Raw genomic sequence first — 17,562 nt, forward strand, 5'->3', positions numbered from 1 at the left:
TTCGCTCCCATGCACGATGGCCCAGCCTTGCCCGGCCGGAACGCCGCCACCACAAGGGGGCCTCCCTCCGAACCTTTCTCCTTCCCCTCGAACCGGGCCGATCGCTTTGCCTGGCAAAGCGCGGTACCGACCGTGCAGGGCGGAGCCCGGCCCGAATCGTGCACGGCGCTCTGTGCAGGAGCGACGCGGCACCGAACCCGGCCGGCCCCCGCAGCACACAAAGAACACCGCGTCCCGAGAGCTCGCGTCGGCTAAACGTTGGCCTAACCGCTGCCCCGGTCAACGTCGATCCCCGACTCTCACACCACGCGTTCCTTTTCTCACTCGCACATCCAGGCGGCTCCATACACTCCATGCATTCCATGCATTCCTCTCGCGCACATTCTTGTGCATTCATTCCCCTCGCATACTCTGCTATCACACACTTCGTAACACACCTCTCTCGCGCACCGTCTTGCGCACTCTCCCGGTACATACTCCGTACCACTCGTGGGTGTGCACTCTCTTGCACACCCACTCAGCGCACGCCTACCCACGGGTGTGCAATCCCCTATCGCACACCCAATCACGCGCTCCACAACCATCTCCCTCTCTGTATCACTCTCACCCAACCCACTTTCACACTCTGTAACACACTCACTCCTCGGCGCACACTTTTTTCTTACACGCGTGCCATTTCCACTCACGCAGCGCACAAAGGACCTTCCATGAACGCCCGGGTTACGCTGGAATCCCAAGCGCGCGAAAATTATTTTTGCGCTAAACACTTTCCCGAAAAATCTTTTAGCACCATATGCAGCCCTTCTCACCTTGGCGCTTCCTCTTCTTCGCTCCACCACCTGCAAACTTTCCATTTGGTTATGCAGCACGACATCACGATGTAACCACAGACTTTGCATGCATTCCATTTCTTCCTCCCGCGAGTGCTTTTCTAAGTCCGTCTCTTCCGCCCCAATTTCCACTATTTGTTCGATTTCTCTTCCCAGCCCAACGACCGACGGCACGCTTTTAAAAATTTCTTTTAATTCTGCGGCCGTTGGCTTTCCCATACCCTGGGTCGCGATTTCTATACCCGTCCACGTGACTTCGCTTTTCTCAACTTCGCTCAACCCGCGCTCCTCTAGCCGCGCTACCTCGTCGCGTACAAATGCGACCTCCTTGCTCAACATGCGATCAATGGTCTCCCCACATTTTTGTATGCGGTTTCCCAATTCATTTTTTAATCCCTCATTCCCCATTTGTATGGCTGCATGAATCTGCGCCATGAGGTCCTGCACATTCATCCTCCCGTTTTGCGCAGCGGGCGCGGCCCTCGCCGCCATGTGTGAGGCGCCGCCATTTTGCGCGCCTGCAACCCCTACTGCTGCACCCTCATTGCCTTCCTCCTCCATCTCTCCCACTTCTTCCCTGGGGTCCTGGGTTGACTCTAACCCTTCTTCTATCTCCCCCACCGGCATCCGATCGCCTTGACTATCCATGGCACGATCCAATTTGGTTGTTAATAAAAATTTCGGCCGCTCGTAATTTCGATCAAATTTTTTTTTTTTTCAGATGTATTATAATTTGGTTCGGGTCCAATCCCACTCCTGACACCAATTGTTGCGGATTCGGGGGTCGGCTCTCCCCTTATCAAGGGGGGGGGGGTTAATCCCCTTGTCTTTTAAGCTGGCTGTCCCCCAATCCTGGAAGCTATGACGCTCCTTCCGGTCGGAATTAGCTAGGGTGATTGGTCAATGAAGTCCCAAATACCTACTTACTAACCTGACCGTAAAGCAGGGAAATAACTCCCGCTCGAACCACGGATCAGATGGAAATTGCCGAGCGGTTAGCAATCCGCGGCCTGAGCCATTAACAAAGACTAACCCGATCCTGAGCGGTTTCCAAATCGTGCCACAGGTACTCAATTGAAAAAGGACGGAGCGATCGGATTCGGGAAAAACCAAGAAATAACATGGTGAATTTATTTACAAGCAAAAAGAAGAGGAAAGGAAAGCATGTACAAGAAGAAGAAGAAGAAGAAGAAGCAAAAGGACACAGGGCAGGCTTACCTATACAGTCTTAACTTATTACGACCCCAGGACGAACAGACAGACTCACACGGAATTGTAGTTGTAAGGGAGGAAGGTCCAGGCAGATGGTCCAGGCGATGGGATCCGGCTCCGGTCCACTCCAGTCCAGGCTCCGGTTCCGCGGGCGAAACCCGGCAGGCAGCTTCGCGCGTATCGTCGTACGCGAGCGGACCTTACGTATCTCGGGGTTACATATATCGGGGGGACTGGGATGCGGCGTACGTAATACGTAGCTTGTGCCAGCTCTCTCTCTCTCTCTCTCTCTCTCTCTCTCTCTCTCTCTCTCTCTCTCTCTCTCTCTCTCTCTCTCTCTCTCTCTCCCGATCAATGGCTCGTATCACAGGCAGTTCGTGCAATCAGCGTCTCCGCGCAGACCTTTGAAACAAGCGCGCCTCCAGATCAATAAGTTCATAAAGCGCCTTTCCCAACGAGTCCGTATCAAAATGTGCTCCCTCACGCAGTCCTTTACAAGCAGTTCGTACAATGCAATCCCCGGCGCAGTCCTTTGAAACAAGCACGCCTCCCGATCAATAAGTTCATAAAGCGCCTTTCCCAACGAGTCCGTATCATCGACGGTCCCCTGCGCAGTCCGTAAAAGGGCTTCGCGCGCGCACTTATATAATGCGCTTTGAGATCAATCCGCGCTCTTCGAAACCACGCCCGCCAGTGAGCTCACCTCAGCCCTGGTTGGTTGGCGAGGGCTCACCGGCTCCGCCCTTGACGGCGAGTTGACAGGGCCACGCCTCGTTCCCGGCGCTCCGTCCCCTACTTCCTCGAGCTTGACCGCGTGGTTAATGGCGTTTGTTTGAGCAGAAGCTCAGCGAGGCAGCGAACGCTGCTCGCAAGCGGAGGCGCGTAATAGAATTGGGAGAGAGAGGTTGGAAAGGAAGCGAATTGGCCCTATCTTATTTGATTAATACAACGCAGATTCAACTATTGGGAACACAGCCTTATCTGACACATACTAAGGAAATAACTAAAGTTCCTATGGTGGCCTACGTGTTGCATATGGCCTAACTACGGGTGCGACCTTTAACCTTTTAAATGATGGAATATTATTTACGAGTATTTACAAAGTGAGAGATTCTAAAAACCGCAACAATATATATATATATATATATATATATATATATATATATATATATATATATATTTACATATGCATGTAGATATATATACACTACCAGTCAAAAGTTTTAGAACACCTCAATTGTTCCAGTTTTAATTGAAATGTACGCAGTTTAATGTCCAGTGAATAACCTGAAATGGTACAAGGATAAGCAGTAAACTGCTCGAGGTTAAAAAAAAAAGTTTAGGTTAGCAAGAACGGGAAAATAATATAAATTGCACAGTTATATTATTAAAAAAGGCCTTCTTCAGGTAACAAGTAATGGGTTAACAACTTACAGCTGTTCTGCAGCAATGTAAGTAAATTAAGCCTTGAAAGTTGATGCAAACAATTTCGACAGGTGTCCCAACCTCTTCTGATATAAGGGGCAAGGTGACCCTCTGGAGTGTAGCTCGTACCGAGTGATAAAGTTATTGGAGCATGGAATGAAGGTATTGGAAAGGGTGTTGGAGAGGAGGACAAGGAAGAAAGTGAAGATCGACGAAATGCAGTTTGGATTTATGCCAGGAAGAGGAACGACAGACGTGCTTTTTATTGTGAGGCAGTTGCAGGAGAAGTACATGGAGAAGAGGAAGAAGTTGTTTCTTGGGTTTGTTGATCTGGAGAAAGCATTCGATAGGGTTCCACGCAAAGTATTGACATGGGCATTGAGGAAGTTAGGAGTGGAGGAATGGTTGATCAGAGTAGTGATGGCAATGTACAAAAGAGCGCGCACAGCTGTAAGGACGAAGGACGGGAACGGTGGTGAGTTTGAGGTGAAGGTGGAAGTGCATCAGGTGTCGGTACTAAGTCCACTACTATTTGTAGCTGTGATGGAGGTGCTGGCTCAGAACGTAAAGGAGGGTTTACCGTGGGAGTTGTTGTATGCAGATGATCTGGTGTTGATTGCGGAAAGTATGGATGGACTGAAGGAAAAGATGAACAAGTGGAAGGAATGTATGGAGACAAAAGGTCTGAAGGTGAATATCGGAAAGACGAAGGTGATGGCAAGTGGTAAAGCATGTGGTGAGGTGGAAAGAACTGGGAAGTGGCCCTGTGCTGTGTGCAGGAAGGGTGTCGGAGTGAACTCCATTCAATGTACAATGTGCGCTAAGTGGGTTCATCAAAAATGTAGTGGTCTGAGAGGGTCATTAACCAGTGTGGCAGCTACATTCAAATGTAAGGTGTGCACAGAGGGAGCTGCAGATGGAGGAAATGTTGAGTTGGATCTTGGAGACGGCGTGAAGCTGGGAGGTGTGAAAACATTTTGCTACCTCGGAGACATGCTGAATGGAGAAGGTGGATCAGACTCGGCAACGGTTGCTGGAGTGAGATGTGCATGGAAGAAGTTTCGGGAACCGAGTGGCGTGCTGATGAGGAGGGGAGTGTCGTTGAAGCTGAAGGGAAAGGTGTATGCTGCATGTGTGAGAAGTGTTATGATTTACGGGAGCGAGACATGGGTCATGAATGTAGAGCAGCAACGAAGGCTGGAAAGGGTTGAAATGCGAATGGTTCGGTGGATGTGCGGAGTATCGTTGAGAGAGAGGAAGACAAATGATGAATTGCGAAAGATGATGGGAATACAGCCTGTGATTGATGCTGTGAAGAGGAACAGGTTGAGATGGTTTGGTCATGTGTTGAGGAAGGATGAAAGTGACTGTTTGAGAAGAGTGATTTAAATGAATGTAGAAGTAAGTAGAGGACGGGGAAGACCGAGAAAGACTTGGCTAAAGATGGTGGAAGAAGAAATGCGGGCAAGGGGGTTAACAAGGAGAGATGCAGAAAATAGGGCAAAATGGAGAAGATTGTTGTGGGGACCGCAAGGCTAACCCCCACTCTAGCAGGGAAAATGGCCTTAAAATGCCTGTTGTTGTTGTTGTTGTTGGTGTTGAAGTAGTTGTTGTTGGTGTTGTAGTAGTTGTTGTTGTAGTTGTTGTCGTCGTAGTTGCTGTTGTTGTAGTTGTTGTTTTTGTAGTTGTTGTTCTTGTAGTAGTAGTAGTAGTAGTTGTTGTTCTTGTAGTAGTAGTAGTAGTAGTAGTAGTAATATCTATATTATAATAGCCGTAGATGATTCTGTCTGTCTGTCTGTCTATCTGTTGGGTGTCTGTCCGGGGTGTGGCTTACTCGGTTTGCAGAGTAGCTCCACCCATAGCTCCACCCATTCTGGGAGTGGCTATAAACAAATATCCACCATTTTATTAACTCGCATAGCTTTGAGTCCTGTTTTGTAGGCCCGTGGTGTCTTGCTCTCCCCCAGTTTTATTTCAAATCAAATTCGATAAATCATTTCATTTTTCACAGTCGCTAACATAGTTTTAGACTCGGTTGAAAAAAAACGGGAAGAAAATCCGATGAAAGTTGCCGTTTATAGAACGAAATGAATTCTCAAAGGCCTGTAACTTCAAGGCCATTGAGTCTCTCTCATGCCTTTATCTCCAATCTAACTCACCATATGATTTCATTTTTATCGATGGTTTTACTTTTAGACTCGGTGTCAGCAATAATTGAGAACAATCCACACACGCGGGAAAATGCAGAGATATATTTTTTAAAATCGCGTCATGGTGTATCATACACCGCCCAACATGACACCGCCGGCAATGTGTCGATATATATTAAAAATTCGCTTTTGCTTTTCCGTTATGATATATTACTATTTCGTTTGATGATAGTCGTCACAAAAACGTCAACAATGATGCCGACATATATTTCTTCGTTTTTATTTCATTCAACATATTAGCCGGAAGTAAAATATGTTTCAGGAAATTACCGAGAGATATTTCTTCGTTTTTTTTATTAGTTATGTGCGCATACACTTTAAATAGGTTTATTTGAAATCTTTAATTTTCCACAAACATTCCACACACGCGGGAAAATACAGAGATATATTTTTTAAAATCGCGTCATGGTGTATCATACACCGCCCAACATGACACCGACGGCAATGTGTCGATATCTATTTTAAATTCGATATATCATTTCATTTTTCACAGTCGCTAACATAGTTTTAGACTCGGTTGAAAAAAAACGAGAAGAAAATCCGATGAAAGTTGCCGTTTATAGAACGAAATGAATTCTCAAATGCCTGTAAGTTCAAGGCCATTGAGTCTCTCTCACGCCTTTATCTCCAATCTAACTCACCATATGATTTCATTTTTATCGATGGTTTTAGAGTCGGTGTCAGCAATAATTGAGAACATTCCACACACGAAGGGAAAATGCAGAGATATATTTTTTAAAATCGCGTCATGGTGTATCATACACCGCCCAACATGACACCGACGGCAACGTGTCGATATATATTAAAAATTCGCTTTTGCTTTTCCGTTAAGATATATTACTTTTTCGTTTGATGACAGTCGTCACAAAAACGTCAACAATTATGCCGACATATATTTCTTCGTTTTTATTTAATTCAACATTATTATCCGGAAGTAAAATATGTTTCAGGAAATTACCGAGAGATATTTCTTCGTTTTTTTTATTAGTTATGTGCGCATACACTTTAAATAGGTTGATTTGAAATCTTTAAATTTTCCACAATATAATTTACTTGCCATTTATCATTTGATGATTACGAGACAAATTCCTCTTGAGGATCGTGACAATTCATGCGCTGCGTGGAAACTTCTATTTCCAAAATGAATGAGACGATCGATGAAGAACGCAGACTTGAACAGGATGCAGCAAGAAAACGAATGAGACGGGCGAACGAGTCCATCGACGAACGTCAATGCAAACTTGCGGGGTCACCCGTGGGAATCCCACGGGCATGGATGTGTGTGACATTTCGACATATTGAGTTAGATGCTGCACATTCATTTTTACAAAATGGTTACTGGCAAGTCATCAGATCCAGAAATGGTGTAATGAACACAATTTATTTACGCGCAAGCAAGAAAGCAAGACGGCCCGATTTCCGATTCCGACGGGCCGACGGCGAGACGGGCCGACGGGCGAGACGGGCCGATTTGGAGCAAGAAAAAGAACGAGACGGGAGAAAAACGAGAGAAACGAGACGGGGAAAGCCGATTGGAGAGGCGAGTGAGGAGCGATTGGAGAGGCGAGTGAGGAGCGATTGGAGAGGCGAGTGAGGAGCGATTGGAGGGGCGAGTGAGGAGCGATTGGAGAGGCGAGTGAGGAGCGATTGGAGAGGCGAGTGAGGAGCGATTGGAGAGGCGAGTGAGGAGCGATTGGAGAGGCGAGTGAGGAGCGATTGGAGAGGCGAGTGAGGAGCGATTGGAGAGGCGAGTGAGGAGCGATTGGAGAGGCGAGTGAGGAGCGATTGGAGAGGAGAGTGAGGGTTTGGAGAGGAGAGGTGTGTGAGGGATTGGAGAGGTGAGGGATTGGAGAGGAGAGGAATGTGAGGGATTGGAGAGGAGAGGAGTGCTAGGTGGAGAGAGGAGAGTGTCAGGTGGAGAGAGGAGAGTGTCAGGTGGAGAGAGGAGAGTGTCAGGTGGAGAGGAGTGAGGGGCCACATATTATGTGAAAGAAATAAATTGTGTTCATTGCACCATTTCTGGATCTGATGAATTGCCAGTAACCATTTTGAATGTGCAGCATCTAACTCAATATGTCGAAATGTCCCACGGGTGACCCCACTATATTTCTTCGTTTTTATTTCATTCAACATTATTATCCGGAAGTAAAGGTTCACATGTTCATTTCACGTGTGCAAAAACAAACTCCATTTCACGTGTGCATGGACATGAAACACAGATGGGAAATTGCTAAGAGATATTTCGTTCGAAGCAATTCTACACCGCCCAAATAAAATATTTCACCGATACACCGAGCGAATTTCAGCGAATTTCAGCGAATTTCACCGAGTTTCAGGAAATTACCCAGAGATATTTCTTCGTTTTTATTTCATTAGTTACTAGCAGAAGTACTCAGCGTTGCCGGGCGGGGGAGGGGGGAAGGGCACGTACACTTTAAACATGTATATACATGTGGGATGTGGGATATATACATGTGGGACGTGTGTGTGTGTGCGTGTGCGCGCGCGTGCATGTGTTTGTGTGTGTGTGTGTGTGTGTGTGTGTGCGTGCGTGCATATATGTGTATGTGTATATATATATATGTCTGTGTGTGTGTGTGTATATATGTGTGTGTGTGTGTGTGTGTGTGTGTGTGTGTGTGTGTGTGTGTGTGTGTGTGTGTGTGTGTATGTGTGTGTGGGGGTGTACATGTGTGTATGTGTATATGTGTATGTGTGTGCATGTGTGTCGGTGTACATGTGTGTGTACACATGTGTATGTGTGTGTATATATGTGTCTATGTGTATATATGTGTGTGTCTGTATGTGTATATATATATATATATATATATATGTGTGTGGGTGTACATGTGTGTGTACGTGTGTGTGTATGTATGTATATGTGTATGCATGTGTGTGTGTATGTGTATGCATGTGTGTGTGTGTGTCTGTGTGTGTGTATGTGTATATGTGTATGTGTCTGTGTGTGTATATGTGTATGTGTGTGTATCCATATGTGTATGTGTATATGTGTGTATGTGTATATGCATGTGTCGGTGTACATGTGTGTGTACGTGTGCGTGCATGTGTGTGTGTGTGTATGTGTATGTGTGTATATATATGTGTGTGTATGTGTATGTGTATATGTGTGTCGGTGTACGTGTGTGTGTGTGTGTGTGTGTGTGTGTGTGTGTGTGTGTGTGTGTGTGTGTGTGTGTGTGTGTGTGTGTGTGTGTGTGTGTGTGAATAAGAGAGAGACCGAATTGTGAGATACAGAAATGAAAAAACGAGGTGTGTGTGTGTGTGTGTGTGTGTTATTGTGAAACAGGTGCAGCATCCAACTCAATATGTCGAAATGTCACACACGTCCATGCCCGTGGGATTCCCACGGGTGACCCCACTAGTATATATTATACTGGTTGGCACAAAAGTCAGGAGCCACATAGGGTTTGATGAGTTAAAGGCCAGGCTCTGATCAATTGCTCCCAAATTTGATGAAAGATGGTCAGAGAGAGAGCTCAAATTAATTACTCAGGGAGCTGTTGGAAAAATTAAGGTATTTGGAGAAACCGGAGGTGGTCAAGACCATTCTCGTGCCTCATGTGTCATTATGATGTGCAAACGTGTTTGTAGAATCCAAAAGTGCCTGCATGTTAATGGCCAAGAATTAGAGTAGTAGTATTCTCGCATGATAATCAATCCTTCTACTTCCTCCTCTTCTTCTTCCTCTTCCTCCTCTTCTTCTTCCCCTTCCACTTCTTCTTCTTCTTTAAAGGCCACAATTATTCCCACTTTCTTGTGGATTGGTCAGGGGAAGCTTGGCCCAATTCTTTCATGAACCGGCTTACTAGACCTGACTTTTCACCAATGTTGGGGCAGGAATTTGTAATTTATTCAGGGTGCTGGCAACAGCTCACCTACTCTTCGTGAAGGACACCATGTGATCTTTATTGCCCACCAACTAATGCTGGCATACGGATACATACTAACCCTAACATCCTCGGGGCGGCAGAGGCACACGCATGCACACTCATGCACACACTGAGATTCAAATCCAGTCTACACAGCTTAGAGACAAGTGTACGTACCTGTTGAAGAGGTAGATGTCTGGAGATGTTTCAGGTTGTGAGACATTGACTTCACTTTGTTTAAGAGATTTATTCAGTTGTTGCGGAGAAACCCCTCCTCGATCCAGGACAAATTTACATATCACAAATACACAGCAGTACAACAGTTGAGTGGAGTTCTCTGAAAATTCTCTTGCAGAGTTCCCTTCTTATAAGAGAAAAATCCTTTCATGTTCCCAGGGAGGGGCCTAAGGGCATGGAGGGGTTCCCAGAGGTACGCGCAAGAGACGAAAAACCGCGGCACAAATCCGGTAATGTCGAAGCAGGTTGCATGTTATCAACCGCGAATACGTGGGGTCCGTGAATGCCGGGGTCTGACTGTGCAGTGTATAATTTGATTTTGCAAAACTTAATTGTACACAACACTGTTTGCTGTCATCAAAACACCAACAAACTAGGATGGCACTCGATCGAACGCATACCTTCGCCAGGCTGAACAGTTTACTTTTTGTATCCCACTGATGGGCCGGAAATGGATTCGGGCCTGAACCAAAATCGAAATCGATTCGTCCTTGTCACACTCTCAACATGTCCACCAAGTTTCATCTGAATCCGTCCACAACTTTTTGAGATATCCTGTTCACAGACAGACAGACAGACAGACAGCAGTGAAAACATAACCTCCATCCACCTTCGGTGGTGGAGGTAGAAGGGATAGTTATGGTTCTCCATTGCATTTGTCACTGGATCAGATGAACAATTTTTTTTTATCACCTCCAAGCACTTTTTCTCCGTGAAGGACTAACATACAAAAAAGTCAGCCGCACCTCATTTCCTATGGCGGTTAACGTTCTTTTGTGAAATTTGTTGTTTGCCATGTCCTGTTGGTAGCTTGTTCTGAATCCTTAAACCGTTTCCTGTGTGTTTAGTTCCCACAAAGTCATTGGAAACTTTTCATTGATTTAAAAGAAAACTACCGTCTGCAGTTATAGCATCGACGTATTTTCCACGGAAACAATGGTTTATGTCATAGCGGCTACGATGTTATTGAAGTTTGTGCCTTTAGTTTATTATTTCTATATTTTTTGATGACCAATAGTGGCAATGGCCTTGACAAGTCATTCCAAGAAAGCTTTTCTACTTATAAATTATATATACATATATTCTTCTTGTATTTCCTTTCTGGCCCCTTCTTTCCCCACCTCTACTATGCCCTCAGTCCATGTTTGCTTTGTGCAGATTGTTTCCAAAAACATTTCCAAAATGTGTGAAATTCCTGGTCATCTCTTGAATGTCTCCATCTCCTTTTGCTGCTCTCACAAGGCTTCACTTTCACTGTTGGAAATGTCTTTGTTCTTCTTAACTCTCCCCGTGACAACATTCTCTTTCTCTCTCGCTCTCACTTTCTCTCTCTCACTTTCTCTCTCTCACTTTCTCTCTCGCACTTTCTCTCTCTCACTTTCTCTCTCGCACTTTCTCTCTCTCTCACTCTCTCTCACACTCTCTTCTTCTTTCCCTACTCTCTCTCCCTCTAGCTTTCTTTAAAGTTTCTTCTTTTTCATTGCCATGACTGTCTTACTGGTCAAAATACTTTGGGGGAGCAAGTTGGAATGGTAAAACAGGTGTTTTGTCATCTATATAACCAACAGCCTTATGCTAGTTTGTTATACATTACATTTGTTTCAGTTATATTCGTGAAATTTGTGGAGTTGATTAAAAAGAAAAAAGTTAAGCCAGACTCCATCCCTGCATTTTAATACCTGTTTTTAAATATAAGAAGCTAGCAGAAGTACCCGGCATTGCCGGGCGGGGGAGGGGAGGGGGAGGGGAGAGGAACGGCGGGGGGGGGGGGGGAGCGAGCCCCTTGGCAAAGCGAGCGATTTTTTTTGTCATAGCGTCATAGCGTCATAGCGTTTCATAGCGTCATAGCGTTTCATAGCGTCAAAGCGATTTTTTTTGTCATAGCGTTCAGAGCGTCTATCGTTCATAGCGTTTCATAGCGTCATAGCGATTTTTTTTTTCATAGTGGTCATATCGTTCATAGCGTCATAGCGTTTCATAGCGTCATAGCGATTTTTTTTTTCATAGCGTCATAGCGTTTCATAGCGTCATAGCGTTTCATAGCGTCAAAGCGATTTTTTTTGTCATAGCGTTCAGAGCGTCTATCGTTCATAGCGTTTCATAGCGTCATAGCGATTTTTTTTTTCATAGCGTCATAGCGTTTCATAGCGTCATAGCGATTTTTTTTTTCATAGCGTCATAGTGGTCATATCGTTCATAGCGTCATAGCGTTTCATAGCGTCATAGCGATTTTTTTTTTCATAGCGTCATAGCGTTCATAGCGTCATGACTCATATCGTTCATAGCGTCATAGCGTCATAGCGTCATCACGTGATCGCTCTGAGCGAATCAGCGCCCACCTGCTCTGATTCCGTTGATTCCGTGCGCTGAAATGCGCTGAGGTAAATATGAATAAAAAATATGGATCGTCAAATATTTTGAGTTCGGCCATGTTCGTCCCACGCTCAATGGCCATGTCTATGTCAAATATCAAGCACGTAAACCTCTCCGTTTAGGAGTCTATCGGTAACATTACACACACACACACACACACACACACACACACACACACACACACACACACACACTGTGTTTTATATATATAGATGAGGTAAAAATTATTGCTATCGTCAAATATGTCTGACAACGACCAAAAGAGCTGTACTTCCGCTTTTTTCTTCTTTTCAAAATTGTTAGATTATATTTAATGAAATAGAGTTTATAGTTTCTTCCTTTTTCTTGACGGTGCAATTAAGACAAGGATGTTTATTGTTGTTTCCATAGGAATTGTCAATTCGAAAAAATTGGGGAAGATAAAGAAAAGAAAAAAATCCCATTATTTATTTATTTATTTATTTTCTTTTTACCTGTGCTCTTAGAATGAATAAAGTTCCAATTTTTCTTTCTCCCTTCACTTCTCATTGGCTTGTATGACGAGCCCAGTGCCCCAAGTGTTATATGTTATGCCAGCAAGGTTTTCCTCGACCATGTCCCCTATTTTTTATCCAGTAAAATGTCATCTAACCCCTTGAACTCTACTTCCTATCTTCCTTGTTGTTGGAGGTTCTGATCACTAAAGTTTAACCTTGTCATTGATCTTTAAACATCTCTTTACTACTTCATCATAAAAGCTTAATTTGCGAATTTCATTTTGGTTTACGCCTCCTCTCCATCTCTAAAAAATCGTTGGTCCGATACGACAGCCCGTATGAGTCTGCTGCTTGGGAAGTGAAAATAGCAGATCCAAATTTGGTGCGTCTGTGATATGCCTTTTGTGTGCTTGCTTTATTGGCTTTGTGTCAGGAGACAGGCGGACTACCTGGGTAGGAAAAGATAAAAATAAGTGAAAATGATTAAAGGGAAGGTGAACGACACGTTCCTCCTTTGGCATGTAATTCTCTTAACTTCCTTCTGTGGGTACACACATCACTTTCCTCGCTGCATTTCCATCATCCTTTGCCTTGCAGGTGCATCACCAGCACATGAGGACAGTTCCGGTACAGCGAGCAAGATGGCTGGGCCCAGAACGTTGCGCGTGCCTACCGAGGGAAAGCCGGGCGAATTTGTGGTGCGCAGCCTCTTTGCAGAATTCACGGCACACGCAGAAAGAAAGATTGGAGTAATCATGGCTGAACCTCTGGTGAGAATTTCCTGAAGAACTGGGACATTGACTTCCTGTTGTAGTTCGCAATTTGTTTTCCATCTTAATTGGTCCATTGTACTTTAGTGATTTATCCCAATGAAAATGATGGATTAGGTCATTTGCCAAAAGGCTTAAATTAATTTTCCATTTTTCTTGCAGGAACGCTTGCTTTCAAAGTCGCTGCAGCGTGGAGAGGACCTGCAATTCGATCAAGTGAGTTTGCGGCACGAGAAGTCAGACAGGTTTTGGGGTTTACGAGTCGGAGTGTGCTGTGCCGGGTTGTCCTCGATCCTGATGGTGAGTGCGTGTGCGCCTCAGCTGCTGAGTACCATGAGTGCGGTTGCTGAGTACTGCCTGCCATCCCTGCTGCGGACCCTCATTGACTGGTACAAAAGGCAGAACGGCTCGGATGACGAGGCACACGAGTACAAACCACGTGGCAGTGCCAAGGTCAAAGGGTAGGCTGCATTGCTAATTTGTGTTGACAATATTAACTATCAATTAATGTTTTGATTTCCTTGTCTCACAATCTTGAAGGAGTTTATATTTGATTCAAGGAGAAAAAGTTGAGGGTGTGGGCAGGGGCGCGTTGGGCATTCGCTTCATACTGATGATGCCCAGCCAGCCAGTAAACCACAGTATAACCTCCACTAAAGGAGACTATTGTATGCAGTAGAACCTGCTTTTTCAGCATGCACATATTCAGATGAGTGAATTACCCCTTTCCTCATAATTATCCTGGCCACCTCTTCAGATCTGCTTCTGTGCATGGCAGAATGGTTGGTGTGTGGCAGGCGCATCCTGTTGGTCAGGATTCATGCGGAAATGGCCGGTATGGCACTCGTTTCCTGGTCACACGACAGTGAAGGAGCTGATATTTAATATTAACTGTCATATTTTCAACCTTACTTAATCCACCTTGGAGACCATCTGAATATAATGCTTTATGGTTGTTGGGGATGGGGAGGTTGGAGGACGGGGAAATGCAGTTACACAACACTCCCTTTATTTTCTCTTTCCTTCATTTTTTTTTTCTCAATCCTTCCAATCCCCTGCCTGACTCTCTATCTCATGTATTCATGATATGTTGATTTGTCCTGTTTTAAACTAACCTGTCCTTATCATACATCATAACTAGATGGACGTAATAAAAAATGAATGCAATCTCTGGTGATATTTTTAGATTAGTTGTCCGAAATGACCTCATAGAGTGGGTCCCTGGTGTCCGTCCGTACATATGTATGTATGTCCATTGATATTTGATTGAAACATCTCACAAACTACTCGACCAATTATGGACCAAATTTGGTGCAATGCATCAGGACAGCAAGGTCTCATGGGGTTATGCTCCCCAACCGAATCTGCCCAATTAAAGATGGTGAAAGGGCAGGGGGGGGGGGTGAGGGGGGGGTGTTTACTCGAAATATTGGTATTTGATTCAAAAATCCTCTCAGAAACTGACAACCGGATCCAGACCAAGCTGGCCATTCGGCATCGTGACCATTCCCTGACCTTAAGTTGTGCTCCCCATGGCTGTGTCTCTCCTGGAAAGGGAGCCACGTGCTCCCTCCCCTAATCCCTCATTATTCACTAAAATATTTTCCTCTCAAACTACCTGACCGACATGGACTAAATTTGGTACGATACATCAGAACATTAAGGTCTCATGGGGTTGTGCTTCCTGTCCATATCCACCCCCATATAAGAGGCTGAAATGGGGGTTTCGCCTCAAATTCAGGTGATTTATAAAAAAATCTTCTCTGAAATCGTGGGGGAAATATCATCGTCCCCCTCGGGGCTATTTTATCTTTTATTGGTTTATCCGTGCATAAGTAAATGGTACTTGGTCAACGACCATTTCGCTCTTCCACTGTCATTTTCGAATAGGTTAAACAATAAAGACTAAAGCACATTGAAGAATAGGTTAAGCATTGGTGTGTTTCGAATAGATTAGGTCATTGCCTGCTGTTTCCTCTCCGAATCCACATCGCACTTCTTCATCGGCATCGCCGCATCAACAAATTTTAACAGGGCGTCGGTGTTAAAGGAACATTTGGAATTAACGGTGCATCGTAACTTTGCCTGGGTTCCATAACTTTAAGCTTTCGTGCCTTCGTGCTTTTTGGTGGGTTCAGTGGAGCCCGTGTAATTTGTTGAGTCCTTCGTGTTTTTCTTGTCCACAGTGATGAACAGCACCGCGACCGCGACTACCTGTTTGAACGGCGAGATCTTGCAATCGACTTCATCTTCTGTCTTGCTCTCATTGAGGTTTTGAAGCAGGTAGACCATCTGGTTGTCACTTTCAATTGATGCATTGTGCTCCGTTAATATGAATATATTGATCGGGAGTTGTATACGAGCTATCAATTCAGTTGATTTCTGAGAGTTGTCATTTCAGATTCCCATGCACCCAGTTCCAGACTCGCTCGTTCACGAAGTCTTGACTCTCGCTTTCAAGCATTTCAAGTATCGTGAGGGGTATGTATCAAAGGGACTGGGTGCTCCTGATGCACGAGGTGTTGTTGCGTCTGGAGCATGCATGCCTGTTTTGTGACGCTATTGTTGAATGGCCGAAGCACACGGCTAAGCGAAACAAATCTGCTGCAAAAAATGCTGATGCTATCACCACCATATCTCGTTGGCTGCGGATCATCACAACCATGAAAGTTCCATAACGTTTTGCAGATGTAGATAATCGGTGATGTATAACATTGGGAACCTTGGTGGAATTGCGGTGGAATATTTCCTTTTCTCCATTGGGGCTCGTGGATTCTTTGGCTGTGAGGTCATCAGACTTGCGAAGTATAGCATTGGATCATGCGGGAGCAATGATGACCATAAACAGTAGTATGCTTACCAAGTGCCAAATCATTTTATCAAACGAGTCACTGCAGCAACTTATTTGGGCCTAACAGGATAGCTCAGAGGTAGCATACTCACCTGCGAACTGTTCAGACTGGGTTTGAATCCCAACCATACTGTTTGTCATAATGGTGATGTGCAGCTCTGAGTATGTCGACTCCTGGAAGGGATGCAAGGCCCGGCTGTCTCCTACTAACGTTCGCTTGCGAATGTTGAAGATACCATGTTGCCTTTAGAAAACAGTAGGCCATTGTGTGCCGCTACCTGACAAAATTGTAAATTCCTGTCCTGACTCGAGGCCGCTTTGGCAGCACCCTATGATGGAGTAATGACCTGTGCAGCATAAAATCCGAGCTATGAAACGTTCATGACCTTCAGCTGTTGGCACACTGATGCAGCAGGAGGGGGTTTGAGATGAGCAACTATGACGACTGTAATGTTCCATAGTGATATATCTTCTGGGCCTGCTCATTCATATGAGTGATTGTAGTTGTGGTTTGCGCGTCGTCGTTGGCTTTGCAGATACACAGGACCCAACACTGGGAACATGCACATCATTGCTGACCTTTATGCAGAGGTGATCGGAGTTCTGGCTCAATCAAAGTAAGTCCGTTTATACATGTGCCATATGCGGAAGTATTGTGCCCGAAGGTAGAATGTGTGCCCAGCTTTCTTTTTCTCTGGAGGTACAAGCAAATTTTCACACATACAGAAATATAATTTTTTTTTAAGAATACGTAAAAGGACTACAAAATGTTTGTTTTTGGGTGTTTGCATAACTGGAAATTTTATCGTTCCTGTTTTGTTTTCTCCATCCATGTAAATCCCTGTGGTCATTTAGACTGAAAGTCGTTCACACGGTCATAGGTCTTGACAGCTTTTGTTTTGTGATTCTTCATTGGATTCGTCATCTTATTTTATTTTTTAAAGCAGAAATTATTGAAGTAGTGGAGTAACTGGGGTTCCAAACTTTTTTGTTTTGAACCTTTTATTTATTAATTTTTGATCGTTTTGGGAGGCTCCCCATCTGTGTTGTATTCGGTAAATACAGATGCAAAACTATGGGTAGATAATGAGTTCTCTTTCTTTTAACTTCGTTGCAGGCCCAACAAAACCAGTGCTAGTATTGCCAACCTATTGTTGTTTGTCTGTGCTGTATCATTTTAAAATGCTGAGCCTCAAGGAAGGAGCAACACATACCATTATTCAAGTATTTGGTATGACTCAGCTGGGGTCAAATTTAAACCGCTGACCTCCAAGACTCGGGGCGGATG

At 44.7% G+C, this 17,562-nt stretch overlaps 1 protein-coding gene across 1 annotated transcript in view; it reads left to right on the forward strand.

Annotated features, from left to right (window-relative positions):
- The window catches only part of LOC137439633 (protein furry homolog-like), a 162,862-nt gene that overhangs the window by 33,713 nt on the left and 111,587 nt on the right, over positions 1–17,562 (forward strand). Inside the window, exons 2-7 of the mRNA XM_078768349.1 lie at positions 13,251–13,423; positions 13,586–13,639; positions 13,745–13,884; positions 15,610–15,706; positions 15,825–15,904; positions 16,811–16,891. Of these exons, the coding sequence (XP_078624475.1) occupies positions 13,251–13,423; positions 13,586–13,639; positions 13,745–13,884; positions 15,610–15,706; positions 15,825–15,904; positions 16,811–16,891 (625 nt within the window). The remainder of the gene's footprint in view (positions 1–13,250; positions 13,424–13,585; positions 13,640–13,744; positions 13,885–15,609; positions 15,707–15,824; positions 15,905–16,810; positions 16,892–17,562) is intronic.

Source organism: Myxine glutinosa, chromosome 14, assembly GCF_964187855.1.
Source record: "Myxine glutinosa chromosome 14, kmMyxGlut1.1, whole genome shotgun sequence".
NCBI lineage: Eukaryota > Metazoa > Chordata > Myxini > Myxiniformes > Myxinidae > Myxine > Myxine glutinosa.